Source organism: Arvicola amphibius, chromosome 5, assembly GCF_903992535.2.
Source record: "Arvicola amphibius chromosome 5, mArvAmp1.2, whole genome shotgun sequence".
NCBI lineage: Eukaryota > Metazoa > Chordata > Mammalia > Rodentia > Cricetidae > Arvicola > Arvicola amphibius.
This window is the reverse complement of record NC_052051.1, coordinates 61,933,647-61,957,485: the sequence shown is the minus strand read 5'-3', so window position 1 is coordinate 61,957,485 and position 23,839 is coordinate 61,933,647. Positions and strand designations below refer to the sequence as shown.

Sequence of the window (23,839 nt, the reverse complement as noted above, 5' to 3'; positions counted from 1 at the left end):
ATAATTACAGTCTGGAAAGTTCAGGATTGATAAGGGCCAGGATTATAAGAAAATTCTCTTCAATTATGTACAAGGGATTATGCTTTTATAAGAAGAGTGGAAAGGACACACCCCAAGCAGAAGGAATGTTTTGAGTGGCACCCTTGAAATGTATAAGAAGTTGATGTTCAGAAAGTGAACTGGATTAATACAAACAGAACTAGAACCAGCTTTCCATCACAGGGACCTAAGGGTCATAGGAGGGAAATTATATTAATTAAGCATCCCCTGAGAGATTTTAGAAAACCTGGCATGCTTGTATCTGTTTTCAAAGATTATTCTTATTGCATTGAAGAAAATTGATGGAAGGGAACAAGTATTTCAGATGGATGTCACTGGAATAACTGAAAGATGGGTGCTTGCAACCTGAGTGCTGGAGATTATATAGAAAGAGGGAGTTGAATCAAAGATCTCTTTCTGAAGGAGAAGAAACATGAAACTAGACTTAAATGCAAGAGGGGAAAGCAACAGGAAGAGCCAGAAATAATTCCTGTGTTTGGATCGGCTTCATGACTGGTGATTTACGGAAAAGAGGAAGACAATGAATGAAACAGATTTGTGTTATGATTTGGGGACTCAGGGTCCTATGAATTCTTGAAATTCACATTAAGGGTAGGAGAGACACAAATCTCATGTGGAGACTGTAGCTTGAAGAAGTTATTACTTTGGGATTTATCAGTGGAAAAAATGATAGCTATGAGTATTGCCCATTACATAAAAAAGAAGAGAGTCAAGAGAGGGGCCGGGTGCTGAATATCCTCAGGGTACTAGAGCCAGAGGATCCAGTGAGAGAGGTGGAGAAAGTAACGACAGTAGTTCAGAGAATCCAGTACTAAACATAAGCCTGTCTAGCTTGCTACAGATAAATATTTTGCTTTTCATGATAATAAAACAATATTTTCTGCATCGTGAAAAATATTTGACCCTACACACAGGAATTATTACAACTGAAGTATTTACATTCTTTATCACTTTAATGGTTTTATGAAGGAAACTTTTTTTTGCTTTTTTTATTGATTTTTATTGAGCTCTACATTTTTCTCTGTTCCCCTCCTGCCTGCTCCCCTCCTCTTCAATCCTCCCCTAAGGTCCCCATGCTCCCAATTTACTCAGGACATCTTGTCTTTTTCTATTTCCTATGTAGATTAGATCTATGTATGTCTCTCTTAGGGTCCTCATTGTTGTCTAGATTCTCTGGGATTATGATTTGTGGGCTGCTTTTCTTTGCTTTATGTTTAAAAACCACTTATGAGTGAGTACATGTGATAATTGTCTTTCTGTGTCTGGCTTACCTCACTCAAAATGATGTTTTCTAGCTCCAAAGGAAACTTTTAAAACCATAGCTAAAAGCATATCCGCCTAGTAAAGTATCTCAAACATGTGTAGAGATTTATCCACCTAATAAGAATTTCACCTAGTACAAATCTCACACTTGGATCCAGACACTATTCAAGGAAATTTGCATTTCATGGCCTGAAAGAAATGGGACATGTCCCTTTCAGGTGACTGTCAGAATTAATAATAAGAAAAGGAAACAAAAAAGTTTTAAATTTATTATTTTTAACTACGTGTTAGTGTATCTACATGTATGTGTGTGTGTGTGTGTGTGTGTGTGTGTGTGTGTGTGTGTGTATGAGTGTGGGTGTCCTCAGAGGCCAGAAGACTTCAAACTTGTCACTGGAATTACAGACAGGGGCCACCTGATATGGGTGTTAGGAGCTGAACTCAGAGCCTCTGGAAGATGGTCAAGTACTTGTAACCATTGAACCATCTTTCCAGCCCCTGGTCAGCGATTTTTTTTTTAGATTTATTTATTTATTATGTATACAGCATTCCTTCCATGTATGCTTGCATACCAGAAGAGGGCACAAGATCTCATTACAGATGGTTGTGAGCCACCATGTGGTTGCTGGGAATTGAACTCAGGACCTCTGGAAGAGCAGTCAGTGCTCTTAACCTCTGAGCCATCTCTCCAACTCCATCAACGAGGTTTTTTAAATGCACACTTTACCACCACTCTTGCTTACTCCTAGCTCCAGTGCCCCCCCATTGTGGTATCATGGTATGTAGGGGGGAAGGTATGTGCTGCCGTCCCCCACGTACTTTTGTAAACTCTGTTTGGCATTCAGAACTTGAATAAAGTCCTGTTTTTCCACAGATGCCATTTTATAGAGCTATGCAAAGATAGCAGGTGTCGTCTGGCAGGGGTATACACTCCATTGTGGCTCCCACTGCTTCTCAGATGTGAGAGCTGCACGCCCTGTGTCTGTGCCTTTGTGAGCTGAAAGAAACATAGTCCGTGAAGAACACACAAAGCAGGAAAGCTACCCATGAGGCATTCCGTCCCATCTGTGTAACTACCATCGAGAGTTGGAATAGTGTGTTTTAAGGACTTTATTTCAATAGTAATACCTTTTAAGTGGGCTTTTTGTTTGTTTGGTTTGATTTTTTTTTTCGAGATAGGGTTTCTCTGTAGCTTTGGAACCTGGAACTACCTCTTATAGACCAGGCTGGCACAGAGATCCGCCTGCCTCTGCCTCCCAAGTGCTGGGATTAAAGGTGTGCATCACCCTGGCTTAAGTGAGAATTTCTTAGTTATGACCACATTGCTATATCATTATTTATGACAATTACATTTTTACTTTTTATTCGCATTTAAAATGTAAATAAAGGCCTCAAAAGCATGCATGCACTAGCAACGAACCTATCAGGGAAGAAATGTGAAACTTTTGAGTTTTAAAATGTCAGCAGTTGTTTGGAATGACATTTGGAGATATTTTCTCACTCTATAGTGCAGCCCCTTTGGACATGCCCTGGAAGAGGAGACAACATCAGAGAGTTTCTCTCCAGACAGTACCACAGAAAGCGGTCTTGCATAAGGGAACAGGACCATGTGTTGCTAACAGTTTCAGTGCAGGAGGGGTACCACTGAGTGAAACTTTCCGTCTCACCTTGACCACTCTCCAAAGCACCTAGAATGTGAACTGTAACCTACTATGCTACCCCTGTACTCACTGGTGAAGCCTAATCACAAAGATTGGGTCACTGTCTAGGATCAACAAGTGGGAGAACCAGCAATACAGCAAGCAGAACTAAGACACTTGTAGAGAGAGCACATGAGAACATATACATTTTCTAATCCTGGAAAGTTACAAGAGGAAGTTACCTCCATTAAAAAAGAGAAAAGAAATTTTTGGTTGATGATTTTTTTAAAGTGTACACTGAACAGTAAATTAGATATTATTGAGGACAAACTAGTGAGCTAGAAGATTGAGTTCTAATACAGAACAGAAAGAGAAAAAATTTGACGGGAACTGTGACGAAGGACTGATACATACATTGAACCGCGTAGTTATTAAATACAAGTTGTCTTAGCTTGGGTTATAAAACACCATGACCAGCTCTTTTCCGTCTTCCTCTCAGAGAGGCAGCTTCTGCTTCTGCCTCTCTCCCCACTTCTCCGCTTCGTCCCCCCATCTCTCTCCTCTCTCCTCTTCTTCTCCTCTCTCTCTCTCTCTCTCTCTCTCTCTCTCTCTCTCTCTCTCTCTCCCTCCCTCCCTCCCTCCCTCCCTCCTCTAAGTAAAAAATGTCTACTTTTAAAATAAAATAAAATAAAATACCATGACCAAAAGCAACATGGGGAGGAAAGGGTTTGTTTATGCTTACTATCCTGTTCACAGTCCATCCTGAAGGGAAGTCAGGACAGTAACTCAAGGCAGGAACCTGGAGGCAGGAAATGGAGCAGAGACAATGAAGGAATGCTGCTTCCTGGATTGCTCCTCCTGGCTTGTTCAGCTTGCTTTCTTATGCCTCTCAGAACCACCAACCCCAGAGGTTGCACTGCCCACAGTAGGTAGGCCCCTTCCACATCAGTCAGCAATCAGTAAAATGCACCACAGGCTTGCTCACACTTCTCAACTGGGATTTCCTCTTCCCAGATGAATCTCTAGTTTGTATCCAGTTTACATAAACCTAGCCAGCATACAAGTCAAAAGCAGAGGGAAGTACTTCAATAAACAGTGAAGAAAGCTGTTACATTCTTATAGAACCAATCCACCAAGACAAATGAAAGATAAACATACAAGTACATTCCCTTAGTTTTTCATAATGAAGTTTCAGAAATCAAGATTTTAGGGGGGGAAAGTCTGACAGCTATAGAATGAACTCAGCAGCAACTCTGAATCCAAGAATCAATGGAGTGATAAATTAAAAAAAATTCTGAGAGAAAAAATCTAAATCCAGAGTTCTACACTTATGCAAATTATTGTTTAAATGCATGAGGAAAGTACATTCCCTTGAGAATCAGCTTAAGGTTACTACTGTTCACACATCTTCTCTTGTGTTTCTGCTTCCTCAAAAGGAAAATTAGTACAGGAAGAAATCAATGGACAAATGATACAATGAGAAAATAAATTAATAAAATGGTGCTGTATTAGTAAGTGCAAAAGCATTTGTTTTTTGATATTCCCTAAGTAAAATTACAGATGACATTAACTGGAATATGGCCTGACACGTGACCACTGAAGTTTGTAGGAAATACAATAGAAAATCAGGCCATTCTTCATTGTAAATTAGCATATTGCTATTTAATTACCCTAGATACTTTGAGGATGACCGTGACTATGGATGTTCAGAATTAAAGGTTTCATTAGCCAAAATGTTAGCATTTACTTTGTTGAAGCCAGTAAAGGAAAAATAAGGGAAGACAATTTTGTGTCTCCAACAAAAGTTAGCAGAAAAAGAAATAGCTTGGTAAATAGAATTGGGGAAATTAGTATGGCTAGGATAAAGCCAAATTCCTACAAGTCAAAATAAACATGAATGGGTCAGCTTAACCCAGACAGCTGAATAATCTAAACAAAAGGACAGAAATTGTTGATATTTTTTTTGGCTTTCATCGAGTTTGTTCTTTGACAATTCTGTATGTATATAGCATGTATTGTGGGACTATTATAACCATTAATTCTCCCTCCCTCCTTCCTCCTCTTCAAATCCCCTTCTCAAATATGTGACATTTTGTGGTTGTTTTGTTCTGAGACCCACTGAGTTTAGCCAGGGTTATCTGTGTGAATGTGGGTTTCGAGTTATCCTCTGGAGCCTAGTGGGTTGCTCAGTGGGTACACAACTGAACATAGTAGCTGCTCCTCCACCAGAATCTATCGGGACCCAATAGTTTAGTAAGAAGTACCAGGGCCCAGTGAGCTCCTGCTGGATCTATGGTTGACTACTGATAAATCTTACATAGGCACTTTGCAGGCAGATATGCCTGCTGTGAAATCATGATTTTATTGGCTGTACCATGGGTGATACTCTTGGGTAATGTCAGTGATATTTGGACATCACTTATTCATACTTCAAAATAAGGGGAGTGGGTGAGGTTGATGCCTTACTTGGTTGTAAATGATTAATGACCTGAATGTAAAAAGATAAGACAAACCAAAAAGATGTAAGTAGTATAGGAAAATTCGGATCACCTTTATAATCTAGTTATATTATAAATATCACTCCACAGTGACTTAAAAGGCAAAAGATATGGGGTATTTAATGAACTTCTCAAGACTAAATTCGCATGATTACATATGCACAATCAACATTAACAGCAAATTCAGAAAAGCTTAAGAAGTATATTCAACCTAGATAATGAGGGTTTTGTGCCAATGCTTTTGCAAATCTGTAATGTTCCATAATAAGTTATTGGACCTTAGGAATATAAAATGGTTTTGTCACTCTGAAGGACTCTTAACAGTCCTAAATACATTTAAATTGTGTGTACGTGGTTAGCAAGCAGGTCTACTCTTGAGTATCTGAGGAGTCCAGCAGTTTAGCACCAGGGCTGCTTCTTTGATCCTCTGTTTAGTTAGCGGTGCATAGGGCATGTGGTCTAAAAGGCAATCAGAAGGCACTTTATCTGTTAATGGTTATATTTTTATAATGAGATTACATATTACTTAGAGTCACTAAAATCAATTTGGGAGAACTGAGGAATCAGTACAAAGTGCTTGCTGCACAAACATGGGGACCTGAGTTCCATCTCCAGCTCACAATTAAAAGTCAGGCATAGTGGTGTTTGCCTGTAATCCCAGCAATGGTTTGCATGGGCGTCCCATCTAAACAAAATGGGTGAATTCCAGATTCATTGAGAGACCCTGCCTAAAAACAATCTGGAAAGTAATCAAAGAAGATTGTTTACACACACATGCATGCACACACACACAGACACACACACACGTACACACACACACACACACACACGTACACACACACACGTACACACACAAGTAATGTTTTGAATATTTTTAAGAGTGTTAAGCTTTAGCTTTGTTTTGCAGACTTCATAACTAAAGGTTCTCTCTTTGTAGTTACATGGAAAGTCTCCTGCTTGCTGTAGGAGGTTCCAGATTGAGACCAGTGTTTATGCAGTCAGGAGCCTCAGTGACTATCCACTTGTTATAATACGGAGGGTTTTAGATGAAGATGAAGTTTACATCTACCCTTCATGCGGGCTTGATGGATTTCAGTTGGAAGTTGTCTGCGTTTATCTTTAGGCATATAGATTTTAAATGTTTAAATGTCTTCTAATGGTTTTTAACTTAACAAGGATTTGTTCACGGGAATACATGTAAGTAGAGGAGGAAAAAAAAATAACAGAAAAGCCAAACAAATGTAAGGAAGAGAGGATCCAAACCACCTCTCACTCCATAGCTTTAAACTTGTACACTGTGCCCTTATATTAAGGGCACAGAGGGCCACCAGCATGCCAGACACAGGGCCGGAACCCTGCTTTACATCCATTCATTTAAAAATACCCCCAAGATCATGCTTTGAACAACAACAACAACGAAAGAAAGCTTCGGGGCAGTAGATGAGTGGGAGTAAACAATTAAACGTAAGAACCACGCTCTAACGACTGCAATTGTCTTTACGTGCCTGACATTCAGGCAGCCTCTTAGAAATAAGTAATGTGACATTTTGATAAAATCATTAGTAGTTTCTGTTCAACTGTTCTGCGGTTGATCTTACTGGTTAGTCCACCGTTTAGGATGGTAAATATTAAGAGCTGTCCAGCTCCAGGTATGTAGAAAATGGTAGGCTTTGCGTTAAGTTCTTGACTTCACTATATGAATGGTATTTAACAAACCTCAAAGTAATTGCCAATAATAACACCACTGTTTCACGGAGCAGCTATGCATAGCTGCGAGTCATCATTTTTCCTCCTCAAAGTAAGTAGGTTGTTTTGTCTTTTTCTTTCTTTCCTTTTTTTCCCCTTTCTTTCTTTTAAAGTTAGGTCTAAATTCCTTACTTTGGCCTTTATTTATTTTCTGCTTTGGATTTTTTTTTAAATCTGTCATTGTGTTTCTTTAAGAAACTTATTTTTAAAAAAAATTTAAGGGAAGGAACAAAGCTAGCAAAGAAACAGATGTGTCCTATATAAAATATGCAATAAATCTTGTCCCACAAATTCTTTGCTCTGAACTTTCTGACAGAAACTGTCAAATATCCACTTTAATTCAGGTATAAAATGTTCACTCCGTGTCATGGCGCCAACTGCCATATGCCAGAATAAAGTGAGTGACCCGCCATTAAAAAAACGGCAGCATAAGCACCTTTGAAACCCTCCAAGTCATCGTGGGTGAGAACGACCCATATAAATCCATGGGGAATTAATCTGCGCCTTGCTACTATCCTGCTGCGCATTTACAATGAGCTTCTACTCAGGCCCAGCAGCAGTAGTAATACTTTTAAAAGGAGAGAGAAAATAAGGAGAGCAGTGTGTCCCTTAATGAGCCTGTGCGGGGGAGGGGCTGCCAGATCCCGAGGCGGCAGCGTCTCCTCCCTCCTCCCCAGCTCTGGAATCCCTTGAAGAAGTGGGCCCCAGCCTGGGTTGAACATGTGGGGTTCCCCTTCAGCTCGCCCAGCCTGGCTCAGCAGATCACGTGAAACCAATCTCCCCCAAGCGCAATCATAGAAATGACTTCAGCTTCATAAATCAACCTTATCATCCATCCTGCACAAGGGGCCGACAGTATGCATTTTCTCCAGAAAAATATTTCAGGCCTATGATTTCACGAGATACCCCTAAACCACCACCACTACCCTTTTTTTTTTTTTTCTTTTCCTGAAATCACCTTCACGGCAGTTGCTCCTGCCTAAAGAGGGTAGCCAGAACTCTCCAGTCTATCTAATATTGCAACATCTTCATGTCTCAGAGTTTGAGAGGGCCCCACTGCTAAAGGGTGATGCAGGGAGTTGATCTAGGTCCAGGGGCCTCACAAACCATTTTAAGAATTTTAAGGAATGTCATTTCTCTTTTTTTTCCCATTAAAGGATATTTTCTTTGTCCTACATTTCCCAGATATCAAGTAATTAAACATAAGAAAAAAATAGCTTATTTTGTGGAATTAAACCCTATTTTAGCGCACGTAGGCATCTAAAGTATTTTGTCTTCTAAACAGAAATGTTGAGACTAAGGGCAAAGGGATGGATTATTTCCAAACTAAATCAAAACACATCAATCTGCATTATTCATTGTAGTTGATAATATTTTAATAATCCTACCTCATCATTTCTCCAATAAGGTCTCCTTTAAGAAATACTTCTAGAAAATAGTTTTGATATGCTATCGCATGAGATTCTAGAGCATTCTTTTATTTGAATAGGTTCCCATAGCCAATTTGAATAAAAGGGAAATGTTCCCTAATTATTTTCAATGACGTTAAATTTGAACATAAATTAATTACAAAATTATTCATGTAAAAGTTGACCATAGCATATTAGGAGAGTAAGCATTGTGGAGTTAGTGTGATTTCATACATATGAACCATCACCAATATGAACTTACAGATATTTACATCTAGGAAACTGGGTTCCATTGTCAGGGACCGCTACTTCAAGACATGTTCCAGTGATTTATATTCTCAGGGTTAATAATATCTAAATGCTCTGAAATGAGGACTTCTTACTGTAAAATCTGGGGAAAAAAATTATAAAGATTGCCTAAAAAAGATACCACATTAACTTCCATTCTTATTGAATTCGTTTTCAGTTTTTATCCAATGCGGTGGAGATTTCTCTCGTCAAAGCCTTTGAAAGTGGCCAGGGTAGTCTGAAGGTGATGCTGGGGGGCCTCTGCCGGGAGCTGGGTTAAGTGGGCTAATGGCTATCCCGTTTATAGATAGTGCAGTCACCTTTTGCACCAAGCCCTACTTCTTTGTTTCCTTTCCCCGGCTCCAGTGATGATCATCTGTACTAACACGCCATCTGTTAGTACAGCAGATTTCTTCTGCTGGCAGAACAAATCTAATGTGCTTGGATGTGAAAAATGTCCCGCATAGTGTTTTGGGGATGAGTCCCAGTTTCTCTAGTATTTTCTTACTGGAAAAGCTGCCCAAACAACCCCTGCTCTCCTTCATCACTCTTTGATAGGAGTAGCATCACAACTATGGAAATTACGTTTTCCTAGGGCGTCATTGCTAGTGGGCCCACTTCAATTCCTAATGCAACACGCCCTTGTTTAAATGAAAGCAAAGTGGCTTAGAGGATAGTTTGATCTCGAAGTAACAGTGTCAGCAAAGTTGAGCTGTGTTAAGAGTTTCCCTGGCCTTTTGAATTCGGTTTCCTCAGGATACCTTGAATTGAGCCGGGCTCTGTTGCAAGACTGGTTACAGCCAGAATAGGTCTCTGTGGATTTTGCAGGTGATTTTGGCAGTGTACTCGCTGTTATGACTAAACATCTAAATCATTGCATTCTAGACTGTGAGCTTCCATGATTTGACAAAATGCTTTAAACAGCAAAGATAGCAGAGGTTTAGTGTAAGATGAATCTACAGGAATATGAAATATCTTTTCGAAGTGGGTGGCCTGCTAGGTTTTTCCTCTCTTGGTTTTTGATTAGCAATGATCAGTCTTGAGTTATTAAAACTTCTTATCGTGCATAGCACCCTTTAAAAAATCCAGTTAGCTCATTATAATGTGGTGTAAACAATTGTTTTTGAGAATGGAAAGGAAGATCAAGCCCCCGGGGTCTCGTGTGTGCAGGCAAACTCTCCACCACTGAGCTATACCCCCAGCTAGAAATCATTTTTTATATTGGATACATGTCTAGACAACTCATAAAAATGTGTAGAATGATTTCTTCGTGGAGGGAGTAGGAATTCACACCCGTGTGGATATGTAATATAAATAAAAGGGTTCTATGGGTAAATAGCCACGTAAATTTAACATGCAGGTTCTCATTTTTCAGTTGTAACTTATTTTTCTGTTCGAATCTATAAAGATATGACAGTTTTGCGGGTTTTCTAGCCAAGACCTATGACAAGTAGCAGTGCGGTACAGTTTTGAAAGCTGGACAGGCGAGGCGGCAGAGAACAGATCTTTTCATTCAGATGTTTTGTGACAGTCGACGGATCACTCCCTTTTGGGCGCGCTCTGGCCCTGCATCCAAACATTATCTTTTGTTTGTTTGTGGGTTTTTTTTTTTAACTCTATTACATGACATTAGTTCACGGAAAACCTACTCAGATCACGTGAAAAATAAAAGTCATTTTATCAAGAGAAGAGGGGTAGAGATCATAAAAATTTGGCTTCTTAATTCCTTCTACTATTTAAAGACGGAATGTTTTTGTGATTACGTATCATTTCTATAACACACATTTTAACATCTTAACCACAGCCTGTCTACTATTTTGCATTCTTTTTGTTCCCTTATAGTTTTTCCCACAGTATTTCCGATTGTGTTCTTTGCGAGCACGATTTGGGGTTTGTGGATCTGGTACTGAGTGTATCAAATCTCGGGGAGTTTCTCTGGGGATGCACATGTTGCTAAAGGGATAAAAGGGATGCTCCATTATTCAAACAAGTATCTCTGGAGCCCAAGAAATGTTGCACAAGCAAATGTTACAGATAAAAAGAACGTGCGTGGCACAAGTCATTATAGTACTGGACATTTGCTGAATGAACGTGCTAGGCAAGGTGCGATGGCCAAGCGCCTTGCCAACATCTCTCAATTATTTTGACAACTGTCTAAAGTAGTTCTTATTGTTTCATAAAAGAACTAGACCTTAGCCAAGTTAAACAGCTTCCCTACAGCCAGAAGTTAAGAAAGTCGAGGAGCAATTTGACATTTTGGCTCCACCACTATCCACAGTGTAGAAATTGCCTTAAATGCAGGTTTAAATGATCTCTTAAATCCTTTAGCCATGTACCTAACGCATCTTCACACTCAGTGAGTTCTCAGAATAATCAGCGCTGACACCACCAAACTGATTATCCTGATCAATTACGTTAGACTGCTTCCTTCATAATTGCTCAGTCAGCAGATTGACCCTCCTCAGATGTCATTGGTAGAAACCGTTGGACGGAAGGGGATGTGGAGCAGGGCACCATTCTATCACTGAAAAATCCAGTAAATATTTGTTTAATTTCCTATTGTTAACTTAATTTATTTTTGAACCTCAGCCTGGGGGTTGACTAGATAATTTCTTGTAGCTCCAAATTCTTAACTGTAAGATTCCATTTTATCTAGTTTATAATTAGGCTAGTTAAGATATGACTAGAGATGGACCCATGGGTAAGGCACTTACTGCGCAAGCGTGAGGGCCTGAGTTCAAATCCCTAGGACTCGTGGAAAAGCAGGCTTTGCACATCTGCAGTCCCGGCACTGCTATAGCAAAAGGAGCAGCTGACTTGTGGGCCAGATAACCTGGTATATAAGGCAGGGAGCAACAAAGACACCATTTCCAGGTGGCAGGAAAGGACCCACACCTGAGGTTGTCCTCAAAACAGGCAGGCTATGACACACAAAAGCACACACATATACACACGTTTAAAAAGACCTAATGAAGACTCAAGTGATCACCCCAATAATATGAATGGTTATCGAAGCAGCTATGAAAGACTCAAAAAAAAAAAAAAACCAAATTGATTCTTTTTCCAGTTTGCTTGCACGCTAACCGCTCAGTACCAAGGACTGCAGTGCTGCAGGATGGCATGGGGTAGTAGTAACATCTGAAGAGGGCTAGGTTAACTCAGAGAGCACAGATGGGCAGCCTGTTCCCTCTGCTCACAAACCTGTCAGCTGCTTTGTAGTCAAGCATTATACAAACAAATGGAGAAGCCAACCACGGGTTGGTAGACAACACCTTTACATCCTCAAGTGCTAAGCACGCGAGTAAAAGCTCAAAAGCAAAACACACAGACCAATAAAAATCTTACAGGCCATGCCTTCCAGAAAGACACATTTAGTTGGCTCCACACCAAGACAGGACAGAGCTGTTTGAGGAAAAGGGCGTCTCCTGGTAGTAGTGTCCCTACAGCTTGCCTCTGAATGGTTATCGAGAGCTTCATCATGCTGAACCTCCTTAGTTTTGAAATTCCACAGAGGTTTTTGAGAGGACTATTGGCATCTTATTGGACAAAAAAAAATTTGAAATTCAAAAAATTCAGTTTCAGAGTTTGGGTCCAATAAGATGCAATCAATAGTCCTCTCAAAAAATTGGTTTTCTCCCTGAAAAATGTGAGCATAGACTTCACTATTCCACAGAACTCCTAAAAACATTCCAGAAAGTCTGATTCTTCCCCCTTAGAAATAGGGTGGCTAGAAGATAGGGCAGGCAGTACAAGGGAAAATGATTCATGTAAATTATTCTCTAGGTAAGAAAGCATATCTTATAAATAGAAGTATTGAGAAGGTTTTACAAAATACATGAGAAAACTTTTTTTTACAACAGATATGTCCCTTAATACATGTCGGTAAAGGTATGTATCAGCCTGGTCCGTGGAGGCATAACACACAGAGATTCAAGAGCTGCCTGAGAACTCAACCACCTGCCTCCCATTAGTGTTAATTAGCCTCTCTCACCGGATCATTCTAAAATTTTACCCATGGTCTGTTTTAAAGCATCAAGAGGCAGGAAATTCAGAGTGAAAGCCGAAATTCCAACTCAGAACTTTCTCTCTGATATGCAACCTCCCATGAAAAATGCATAGACCGGTGCAAATGCTAGATACCACCTGAGCATGCGAGAATTCTGGTGAAAACAACACTCCTTAGGAGCCAGTAGGGACATTGAATGATGTCCTGCATTGTGAGTCAAAAGCCTCGATGCCAGCTGAGATGTTCAGCGACAGAATGGATAAAGGAAATGTGGCATATATACGCAGATTTACTGTTTTCAGTCAAAAGAAAAGTGAAGTTATGATTAGCTCCTTTTATCTGTATTTCTTGGTTTTATTTACCCCACAGCCCTCTTCAAAGGTGTCAGTTCCACTGTCTTTTCCTCATTCTTTTTGCCACAAGCCTGGGTTTTCTAGTGAAAGGGGACGTGGACATCAAAGTGCATCCCTCTGGGAACCTTGACGTCATGCCATCACCCAGTCCCCCACCACTTTACACAGAAGGTGCTGGTCACCTTTACACTGCCGAATGAAAGCTCTGTGGCAAACCAGAAATAGCCATGCTTCTAGTTTAACCACAACTAGGGAAACCAATAAGATAGGAAGACAGAGAAGATTTCATCTTTCATGGACAAACGTACTGAGAGAGCCAGGCATGGTGGTGCGTTCCTTTGATCCAAGAACTTGGGGGAGGGGGGGCGCGGGGGCAGACAGATCTGTGTGAGTTTGAGGTCAGTTTGGTCTACATACGGAGTTTAAGCCAGCCAAGGCTACATAGTAAGATCCTGCTTCTAAATAAGTAAGTAAGTAAATAAATGAACGAATAGTTAAATAAATGTCAAGACCCTGCTTCTGAATAAGTAAACAAACAAGAAAGCCAATAAAATTGTAAGGGGGGGGAGTAGGATACAGGAGCTCTGCCTCTCAGAGTTCCATGTAACCAAGTGTGCAAAGCCAAGGCTTTCCAGTGTTGGCATGTTGCTTCCTGGCTTTCCAGAAGGTACTGCTTTTTCCTGGAAAAGCACATGAAGAGGTAATTTCCCAGGAAATGAGAAATGCGAGACACGTTCACATCCCACGGATACCCCGTGAGCCAGCGCCTGCTCCCCTTGTTTCCCCTTTAACATCACCCGGCTCCTCCACCTGTCGTGTGCTGTAATAAAATCAGCTTCTTTACTGTGTGTCCTGTGGGTTTATGCCAACCACACCAGGTCCATAAACCATGGTATATTAAAGTGTAATAGACTGTGTAAAGAATGCCTGGAAGATCTTCCAACCTCTATCCCTTCCCCTCTCTTCACATTTTACTGCTTCTCTATGAGTATTCATAAACATGACTTTATTGTGTTTAGAATAGAGTCCTCAATCTCTCTGCACAGTCTTCTTCGCCTACATCCACCATGTAAAAGCTTGAGATTAAAAGTTCCAAGACTTGGGTACATTTACATGCTGCCGGTCTTAATTTGGAAATATCTGAATATCCAATCTTATTTATAGAACCTTCCCTTTTATCAAAATTAAGCCTAGAAAAGATTTAGTATATTTTGAAAACTCTGAGGCTAATGGTACTTGGACTTGTGAAAACAGTCCAAAATTTGAACTCCAAATGAAAGCAGCATGTATTGGGATAAAAATAGTATATTCTGATGTAGGAGGAGAGAGCTGCTTGTTGGTTTCTGGCCACTTAGCCCCGAAGTAATCACACAAAAACTGTATTAATTAAATCACTGCTTGGCCCATTAGCTCTAGCTTCTTATTGGCTCTTACATATTAATTTAACCCATTTCTATTGATCTGTGTATGGACACGTGGCTGTGGCTTACCAGCTAAAGTTCCGAGGTCTGTCTCTAGCAGGGCTACATGGCGTCTCTCTGACTCCGTTCTTCTTTTTCCCAGCATTCAGTTTAGTTTTCCCCATCTGCCTAAGCTCTACCCTATCAGGCCAAGGCAGTTTCTTTATTAACCAATAGTATTCACAGCATACAGAAGGGAATCTCACTCTGACATTCAGATGCTATTTTACTCCTACTATTTTGTTGCAAATAAATGAGATGGGAAAGGGAGGCAGATTTGAATTGTGCTTCCAGGAAAGACCCTGCTGTCCTCAGGAAGAGATGGTTCCCAGAAACTCTGTTCTGTTAATGTGGACAACTCTGTTGTCTGTTTATCCATCTTTCACATAACTGAAAACAACCTTGGTTGCCACTCTCAAGCAACGGAGTAGGAAAGACAGGCTGCCAACAGATCTCAGAAGTGCACTGTGCACCCTACCATGGACATAGCTCTATTGGAGTTTGCAGAAAGACCAGTTCTGCCCCCATGGGAAGAGGCATAGAGAGCTTCATCTAGCAGGCAAATTTTAAGCTTGATTTCTGAAGGGGAAAATAGTACTTTGGCAGTGGAGTTTGGGTGGGGGAAGAGAAGGGATAAAGAGATAATCAAAATAAGGAGCCACATGCCTCCCAAATAAAGTCATTAGAGAAAGCCCGGATAACATTAAAGCCCAGATAACATAAATCCAGTGTGACTGATGCATTGGTCAAGAGTGGAGAGTGAAGAGAGCCTGGTCATGAAGGCTTGGTGTGTAAGGCGGAAGTGCTTTATCCTGCACGGGGGTCCTGTGTGCGTCTGTTGGCGGGGAGGGGAGACAGAGACACAAACACAGATGGACAGACAGACCGATGGAGAGACAGAGGCAGAGAGACCCTTAAGCAGAATGATGGCATAATTGTCTTTTAAGAAGGGAACTCTTGAGGTTAGAGGGAAACTTTTACTCTAAAACACTTCTTTGTTAAAATAGAAAAGAAAATAGATTCATCTATCATCTTTGGTGTGGTGTGTGGGACAAGGTCCAGTTAATCAAGCTAGGTAGCACAGAATTCAATGGTTATTAGGTTGGAAAGTTTAGATTAATCCTAAGCACATCTTACTTCTACCCTCTTGACTCCCAGGTATTTGTAAAACAGTAAATCACTTTCTCTCTTGAAGATTAAATAGGAACAAAATGGGATATCAGAGCATAGGCATAAAATGATGGGCACAATCAGGACTCCACTGTTAAATGGGAAGATTGGAGCATTTCCCATAGACACACTTGATCTACCCTTAAATAATGACAAGCAAAATTATATCCTAAAAGAAAAATACTTTTCTCAAATGTGAGAATAACCGTACCCCACCCAAGAAGCTGTGAGATACATCTAAACAAATGGAGCATCTGGGGTAACTCTGCCTTCCTGGAGACCAACACTGCCGTCTCCCCAACAGCATCTGCCCACTTGTCTCTTTCTGTCTTATTTAGGTAATTTTTACAATATTTTGTAATTTTTATTATTACCATCTATTATGGTTATCTGTGAGCAGGGATCTTTTCTGTTTTAGATTTATTTTTAGGTCTTGGTTTGGTGTGTGTGTGTGTGTGTGTGTGTGTGTGTGTGTGTGTGTGGTGTGAATGTGCCCACAGAGGCCAGAAGAGAGCATCATATCCCCTCGATTTGGGGTTGCAGGCAGCTGAGAGCCACTGGACCTAGGTGCCAGGATTGGAACTCTGCAAGAGCAGGAAATGCTTTGAACAGCTGAGCCATAGCTCCAGCCTAAGTGTTCTTTGGTGTTACCGATGCGATTGTTTCGGCGCGCATAAACTCTGAGCTCCTACTCCACAAATGTGTGTTTCTGTCTCCTCCACCAGCTGGCCATGTCCTCCTCTACTTCTGTTCAGCTTCTCTGCTCCTCTAGACACGGTCAGGCCAGTTAATAGCCCTCCAGTGGCATCTCGGTGATCAAGGGAAAGGAAGAGTCCTCACTTCACCTCTAAACCTAGGAATGATGTAGTTGAATGAGGAAAGCGTGTCAAAGCACAAGATAGAAGTTAGATCTCTTGCGCCAAATGATTAGCCAATCAGCCAATGCCAAGGAAGCTCTCTAGAGGAAACCGGAAAGTGCTGCTCCAGGGAACATATAAGAAATATTAGCGACCCAGACAGAAAATCAACGCCATCAAATCTTCTAGTCTCTGAACATTGAGGGAGGTGACTTGGTTGCAGAAGAAGAGTTTAAGGCAAGATTTATCTCTAACATAAACATAGAAACTAAACTAGTACATAAAGTTATCAAGGATGCAGCAAATCACCCAGAAGTTCTAGCTTAGGGTCATGGAGGAGAGTGGCTGTATATAACAACAGACAACCATATAGATGAAAAGGCTTAATTTCAGAAGAAAGTGTCCTAGAGGCCTTCCATAGCTGCAGAGTAGAAGCCAGGCTTGGTTTCAGGGACGAACGCAGCTGGTGACTCCTTGCTATTTCTCTGTTCTGAACATCCTAAGACCCTTGAGGATACTAATTCTACTCTGTGCTCCATAAATGGAAGGTGAACGCTTGGCTGACAGCGCATCTGTTTTCAACATGGCTTACTGGATATTCTGAGCCCACTGTTGAGACTGCTCAGAGGGAACTGGGGAGAAAAGATTCCTCTCATCTGGTAGGCCAGGAGCTTTCTCTGAGACAGACAGTGAGACAATGAGATTACAGTTGTTTTCTGCACACAAACATAACAGCTATTCTGCAGCTATGGTTCGAGAAGGATGTTTGACTTTTAAATCTTATCTAATAAACTCATTTTCTAATGCTACACCTGCCACACGTAATGATTTCTTCTGGCGAGTAAAGACAAGGCAGATTGGAAAACACTAGAAAAGGCTCACCATTCTGGATTTATTTTAAAAACATTTGCGATTCATGGGAGGAGCTCAAAAATATCAACACGAAGAGGGGTTTGGAGGAAGCTGATTCCTACCACTATGTTTGACTTTGAGAGGTTCCAGTCTTTGGGGGCAGCAACTGGAAATGTAATGCAGACAGAAAAAAGAATTTTTACAATCTCAAGCAACAAATGCGTTGCTGCTTATGGATAAACAAAGAAATTGGTTTCATAATCTGCTGGTAAAGGTGTTTGGTCATTGTTGAAGTAGAATCAAAGCACCTTCCCAGGGGTTGTACCACCTACAGTGGGTTGGGCGCTTCCAAAACAGTCATCAAGAAACTGCCCCACGGGTATGCCCAATCCAATGGAGGCAATTCTTCCACAGAGTCCCCTCTCCCTAGGTGGCTCTAGTTCACGTCAGGTTGACAAAAATGCACTAGCACAGCTATGCATTAACTTGGCTCATTTGTAGATGACAATGTAAGATTGCAGTGTCGAAAGGTCAGACATCCCTGGACACATAGCCCTGATAAGAAGTTTAGAAGACAGAATTGATGCTAAGTGAATCGTCTCCTTGTTGGAATTCTGATTCTTCTAAATTGCCGTTATTGTCTTAAAAACTGTAGCTTTATTTTCTGATTTGGAAAATCATTATATCTAGCTTCCTGCAGGCTTTTAAAGAATGTCTTGAAAACAAGAGCCAGGAGCAAGGTGAGGGTGCATATTATCTTCCCATATCTCTTGATGCTAACTGGCAGCCCCTCCAAACTTAGTCTCCTAAGAAACCGATCTACACTACCCCCACTCATAATCCCACAATTTAAGTTATGGGGAAAGAAAGCTTAGAAACACTGAAATGCCACTTACTTAAGTGACTTTGCCTAGTAGAAGATTAATTCCATTTCATACATAGATCCAAGGACATTAGTTAAAGTTGTAGGATGAGGAAAATTTTCACAAGGCTCATTATTATCAATATACTGTGCCCTATGTCTTGAACCTAGTACCAGAATATGGGTATTCCAGCTTTAGCTGTCTAGACTAACTAATTCAGTAACTCACTCATAAAGGCTCCCTTTGTGGGCATCATCTGTTCTCTGAATGTCTCCTGCTACCACTTACCAAAAATTGCTTACAGTGTACCCTATCCTGTCAGGTTTAGCTGCCTTTCTTCTCTAACTAAAGTGAAAGTTCTGCGGAGAGGCAGCTCTGCTTTCTAGTAGATTCCAAGCACCTAAAATAGGCGCCAGACACATGGACTATAAGAAGAAACTCACGTAGCTCACGATGCCAACAGCTACTTCAGGCTGAGTCACATAGGAAGTTATGACCAACAACAACACTATCTTGTCCTTTCTTCTCTCTGAAATGTAGAAGATGCAGTAATAAGGCAAGCACCTCCCATCTCTTGAATAGAGCAGAGCTTTCATATCGACTTGTCATTCACTTACCCACACCAGGGCTTTACCTCCAATACTGAGAAATGAGGGATCGAATTTAGGAACACTAGGATTCTTACACTTGGCCTAAAATTGCTTTAATTGTTAATAATATTAGAATTTTAGTTTCTGAGTCCATGAATCCAGTCTTTAAACATTTTCTTTCAAAACAATATATTCCGATTTGGCTTAAATGGAGCATTTGGTAACGTAAGCTGTGTCGGTGGCACCATCAGAAATGTCACTTGTTGTAGTGAAATATGCTAGGCTGGTAGAGAATCCACATCACAGTGTGTCCCTTTCTGTCTGTCCTGAAAAGCCCCTTCATATAGGAAAAATGAAAGCTGCTGGTCCTTATCACTTTCCTTCAGACCCTTTCTCCCAAACTCTCCGAGATTCTGCAGTGCACTGCCTCTCCCTAACACCTGCTTTGCATTTCCAGGTGTTGTTTCTTTCCACATCACCCTATTCGAAGTGATATTGAAGGTCTTACCTGCTGGTCTATTCAGTTTGGATATACTGTTTCTTGTCTCTCAACTCATATGTAGTGACAGCTTGGCCATAGTTGTCTTGCTTCTTCATAGACACCGCCAACTGGAAACTATCCAGTGCCAGAACATCATAGGTGCTCCGGGAAGACCACTGAGGCTCAAAGGAATTTTTCCTTCTACTTAGCCATGCGTGTAGTTTAAAGTCATTTGGCATGAGAAACAAAGTCATTGGTTTGTTTCACATTTGAGGGGAACTTCGAACCTCAGAGATTCAGATTGTTTCTCAGCATCTGATTGGCAAAGAATCAAAGCAATACACAGAAATGTCTAGTGGACTATTGGGGGCATCATATAGCAAAAGAGGGCCACAGTACCACTTAGCCCTACTAAAAATATGCACTTATCAAAGCCAGACCATTTCATATTGTTGCAATTTTATTACTTGAAATATAATGTGCGTAGTGATGACATACCACATTATCCCACAATAGTAGCTTACATTTATAATCTAAATATTCCATTGTTTGCTTAGGACAGCCAGAGTCTCTCCCTTTAATTACTTTGTGACCAGTATATACACTGATGTCTATAAACTCAATTCTACATTTAGACCTACAGCAGAACTGTGAAGCTACTATTCTCGTGGAGCTTGCATGATACTGTGGCATTGTAGGCAGATGTGGTATTAAAGGCATAGCATTGTCTGGTGAGCAGACAGAGGCAATGGGTGGAGAAGGGAAACAAAAAGGAAGAGACCATGAGGGAGGACTTGGGGATGAGAGGTGGCAATGGATGGTCTTCTCCTTGATGAAACCAACCAGAAAAAGTGGCATTTGAGCTGAGACCTGAGTGCAGTGAGGGTGACAGCTGTATAGAGTCTGGGTAGGGTACTCCAGGGAAGAAAACCCGCAGAGGCAAAGAGTCTCAGACGCACACACACTCAGTGCGCTCAAACCACATCTGACCACACAGAAACGAACATGGGAAAGAAAGGCTGGTGTCTCCAAGGAGCCAGGGTCTCCTAGGACATTGCGAACACTTTAGAAGTTTTGTCAAGTATGATACCGGGGAGGGGTGCAGCTTGAACTGCAGTTTCTAAAGGAGTGACAGAGAAAATGAGGATGAGGTGTTAATAAATGCTGTCATGTCATCGAGGGATCATGCATTGTGTGCTAAGCCCCGTGCCTGCATTATCTCCTTTAGCCTTGACAGTAATGACTGGGGTTGTTCCTGGAGGACAGATGAGGTAATGATTAGGCATTTGGTCATGAATAATTTCTCCATAGTCACACACAAAGATAGTAAGTGGCAGACCCAAGTTTTATACAATGCTGATATTGTAAATCCTTTAATAGCTGTCACGGAGTATCTCAATAGAGATCGTTCGTTATGATTGACTTTTTGTTCCTTCATTTAAAGTCATCTCAGGTCTCCCATAGATTATATGATTACGTTGTGGTCTACTTATCTTCTGGGTAGTTTAAAAGTATGAGTGTTACTTTCATACATAATGATATTATCTTCAAAGTGGAAAATTTTGTAAAGTACTCAGAATGAGATCGTATTAAATAATTCCAGAGCACAGGCTCTTCATCTGTAAATTCAGAATCATATCCTGGTGTCATTAACTTTCATAGTGACCTTCTATATTTCCTTGCCAGTGCATTTACAAAATGTTGATCTGAGCCCAACATCCATAGGTTTTCCCCAGACTGACAATAAACTTGTGAATGGGAGGGAGACTGCGCAAGGATTCTCGTGCTTGCTCTTGAACCTCAGTAGAGTTGCTGCACACATTACCGTATTATGTTTGGGGATGAGAGAGAACAGAATGGGCATGTGGTAAGGGTCATGGGGAGGCCAACTATAGCTCCAGCAACCACATCTATCAGAACGTTTCCAACGGGTATATTTTTCCAGGTATAATTATCATTTCCTCTCACTCTCAAGGGTGTTCCAGACAAAACAGAGGCATTTGACTGTGGCTAGCTCTAGCCATGCTCAAGAAAGTGATGTCTCTGAATATGATCTCCAGGCGTGTGACTCGAATGCACTCTTGAGTTGCTGTAATAATGAATGGGTGTGATCAAAGCTATATGATTACACAAGGGGTAGATATTATGTAAGAAAATAGTTTAATCGTAATTATTTCTCTTCCACAGCCAAAAAAGAGCATAAAATGGAAGAAAGCCACTTGGAGAATGCGCAGAAAAGGTAAATGTTCTGATGTGGACTTAGTTCTTTCTGACTAGCCATCCTTTACTTTTATTATCGTAAGGAATGTTCCCAGTGCTGAGCAACTGCATCTTCTCCAGACTTCCATCCAAACCTCTGCAACTCTGAAGCACTAACTCCTCATCCTATTCCTTCCTTCCCAAGGCTTGGGCAGCATCGCTCTGCTTTCTCCCTCCTTGTAGAGTCTGGTGCCATTTGACCCTTTATGACTAACTGATCTCACCTACATTGTGTTGAACAGTCAGTCCTTTGATCCTGTCTGTTGAGACATCTATGAACAGTGAGCCAAAGTGATATCTCTCCCATCACATAGGTCACGATCCTGCTTCATCTGCTTGCCTCTCCCTTCCTGCTCTGGTCCTACACTAACTTATTGAAGTTAGGAAGAGAGTTGACTTTCTTTCCACATCATTACTAGATTAGACCACTTCAATAAGTAGCTCGGAGATTGACTTCAGTTTCTTTGCTCAGATAGGAGAGGGTTTTATAGACAAGGGACGAGTAGAAAATGGTATTGCCTTCTGTGCACAAAAACTCACTCAGAAGTCAGAAAAGACCCTAGGGTTCTTCCTTCGAGCCTAGCCCCTCTTTCTGACTCCTGCTTCTCTACGTAGACCCCAGAGGGCAGCTATCACCTCACCTGGTGAAACCCAGAATCCATCTGTTCCAATCCCCAGGGGAGGGTTCTCTTTGTTAGTTCACCAGTCGTCCCTCGGTGGTTCCTCTCTTCTAGAAGGGAGGATATGGAATCCTTCAGGAGAGAGGACTGGGACAAATTTGACAGTTAAATATTCTAAAAGTTCCAGATAATTAAATGAGGGAATAGGGGAAGGCAGTAGCATCTAAGGAAATAAAAATAACTTTACAAAAGAGATGAGAAGAAATTCGTAGTTATGAAATGTAAGAACACATAAACTAGGGATGAGTCCTTTTCCTTAACTCTAGCCACAGTTCTGAAAACCCAGAGACAGGTGCCAGCATTTGGTCCTGCTTCCTGCTGTGATCTGCCAACAAAATTAAGATGCCGATGAGAGCAAAATGAAGGGCAGTCTTGTAGTTTTCTAAGTGCAGACATGTTCTTGACTCATGAGCATCGTCCTATCATGATAATTGCTGAAAACTAAGACAATTACACAGTTGTGCCTTTAGATTTTTGGCTCTCCCTCGATTGGACTGATCCCTGAATTACGCTTTCTTTCCTTGTTGTGTAAAATTAGTGTCAGAGACCTTCAGAGAGGAGGCTATCAACAAGGGCGGGCTGGGAGCAAGCCAGGCAGCAATTCGGCTTCCGGTGTGCACATCAAGTTTCTAATCCCTTTTCAAGACTTTTGCTGAAGGGCAGGGGGCCCACCTTCGAGAGGCCCAGGCTGCTGTGTATTCAGCATGCAAAGAGGAGCCATAACTTCTAGCTGTCAGCATTTTCCGTGATTTTGCGGCGAAGGTAGTGTAGCTTTCATGTCATCCTTGAAATATGTTAGATCTCATCTTTAATGTAGAAACCACGGTTGTTTGCTTGCTCTCTTTAAGGAGGCTGTGGTCAGTGTTGCAACACTCGTGTGAGCCTGAATAAATTCTTAGGTTTTATTCTCAAGAGAAACAATTTACTCTGAGGCCAAGGGATATTTGCTTTTCCTAAGCAGTTTCTGAAGGCACGCATGAGAAAACAGCAAGGGGATGTGTTCCGCTCTGGCATCTCCACACTAAGTGTAGAGCAGTTTCCATAGCTCTGGGTTCTTTGATAGAATCATCATCTGTACTTTAAAAAAAAAAAAAAAAAGTTTGACCAGATTAAAAGGATGTGGACTACACAAGGAAGTGTAACAGGAGAGAATCAGGGACAGGCGTAAAGTGAGAAGAAACGCGTTTATGTAAAACAAAACACATGATTGGAAATTTTCTTTTTTTTTTCAAGTGCAATGCTATTTGGCAGTTGTGTGGTGAGAATTGGACATTTTAAAAAAGCACAGCATCCTTTGTCGGTTGTCTGTTGGAGAAAATTGCCCTGGCAATTAAATATCAATGATTTTCTTGCCCAAATTTCAA

General features: G+C 41.0%; 1 protein-coding gene across 3 annotated transcripts in view; it reads left to right on the top strand.

The window, feature by feature from the left end:
• The window catches only part of Fmn1 (formin 1), a 330,990-nt gene that overhangs the window by 283,901 nt on the left and 23,250 nt on the right, over positions 1-23,839 (top strand). For all 3 annotated transcript variants that reach the window (XM_038330188.1, XM_038330186.1, XM_038330189.1), the window contains one exon: positions 21,724-21,775. In XM_038330188.1, the coding sequence (XP_038186116.1) occupies positions 21,724-21,775 (52 nt within the window). The remainder of the gene's footprint in view (positions 1-21,723; positions 21,776-23,839) is intronic.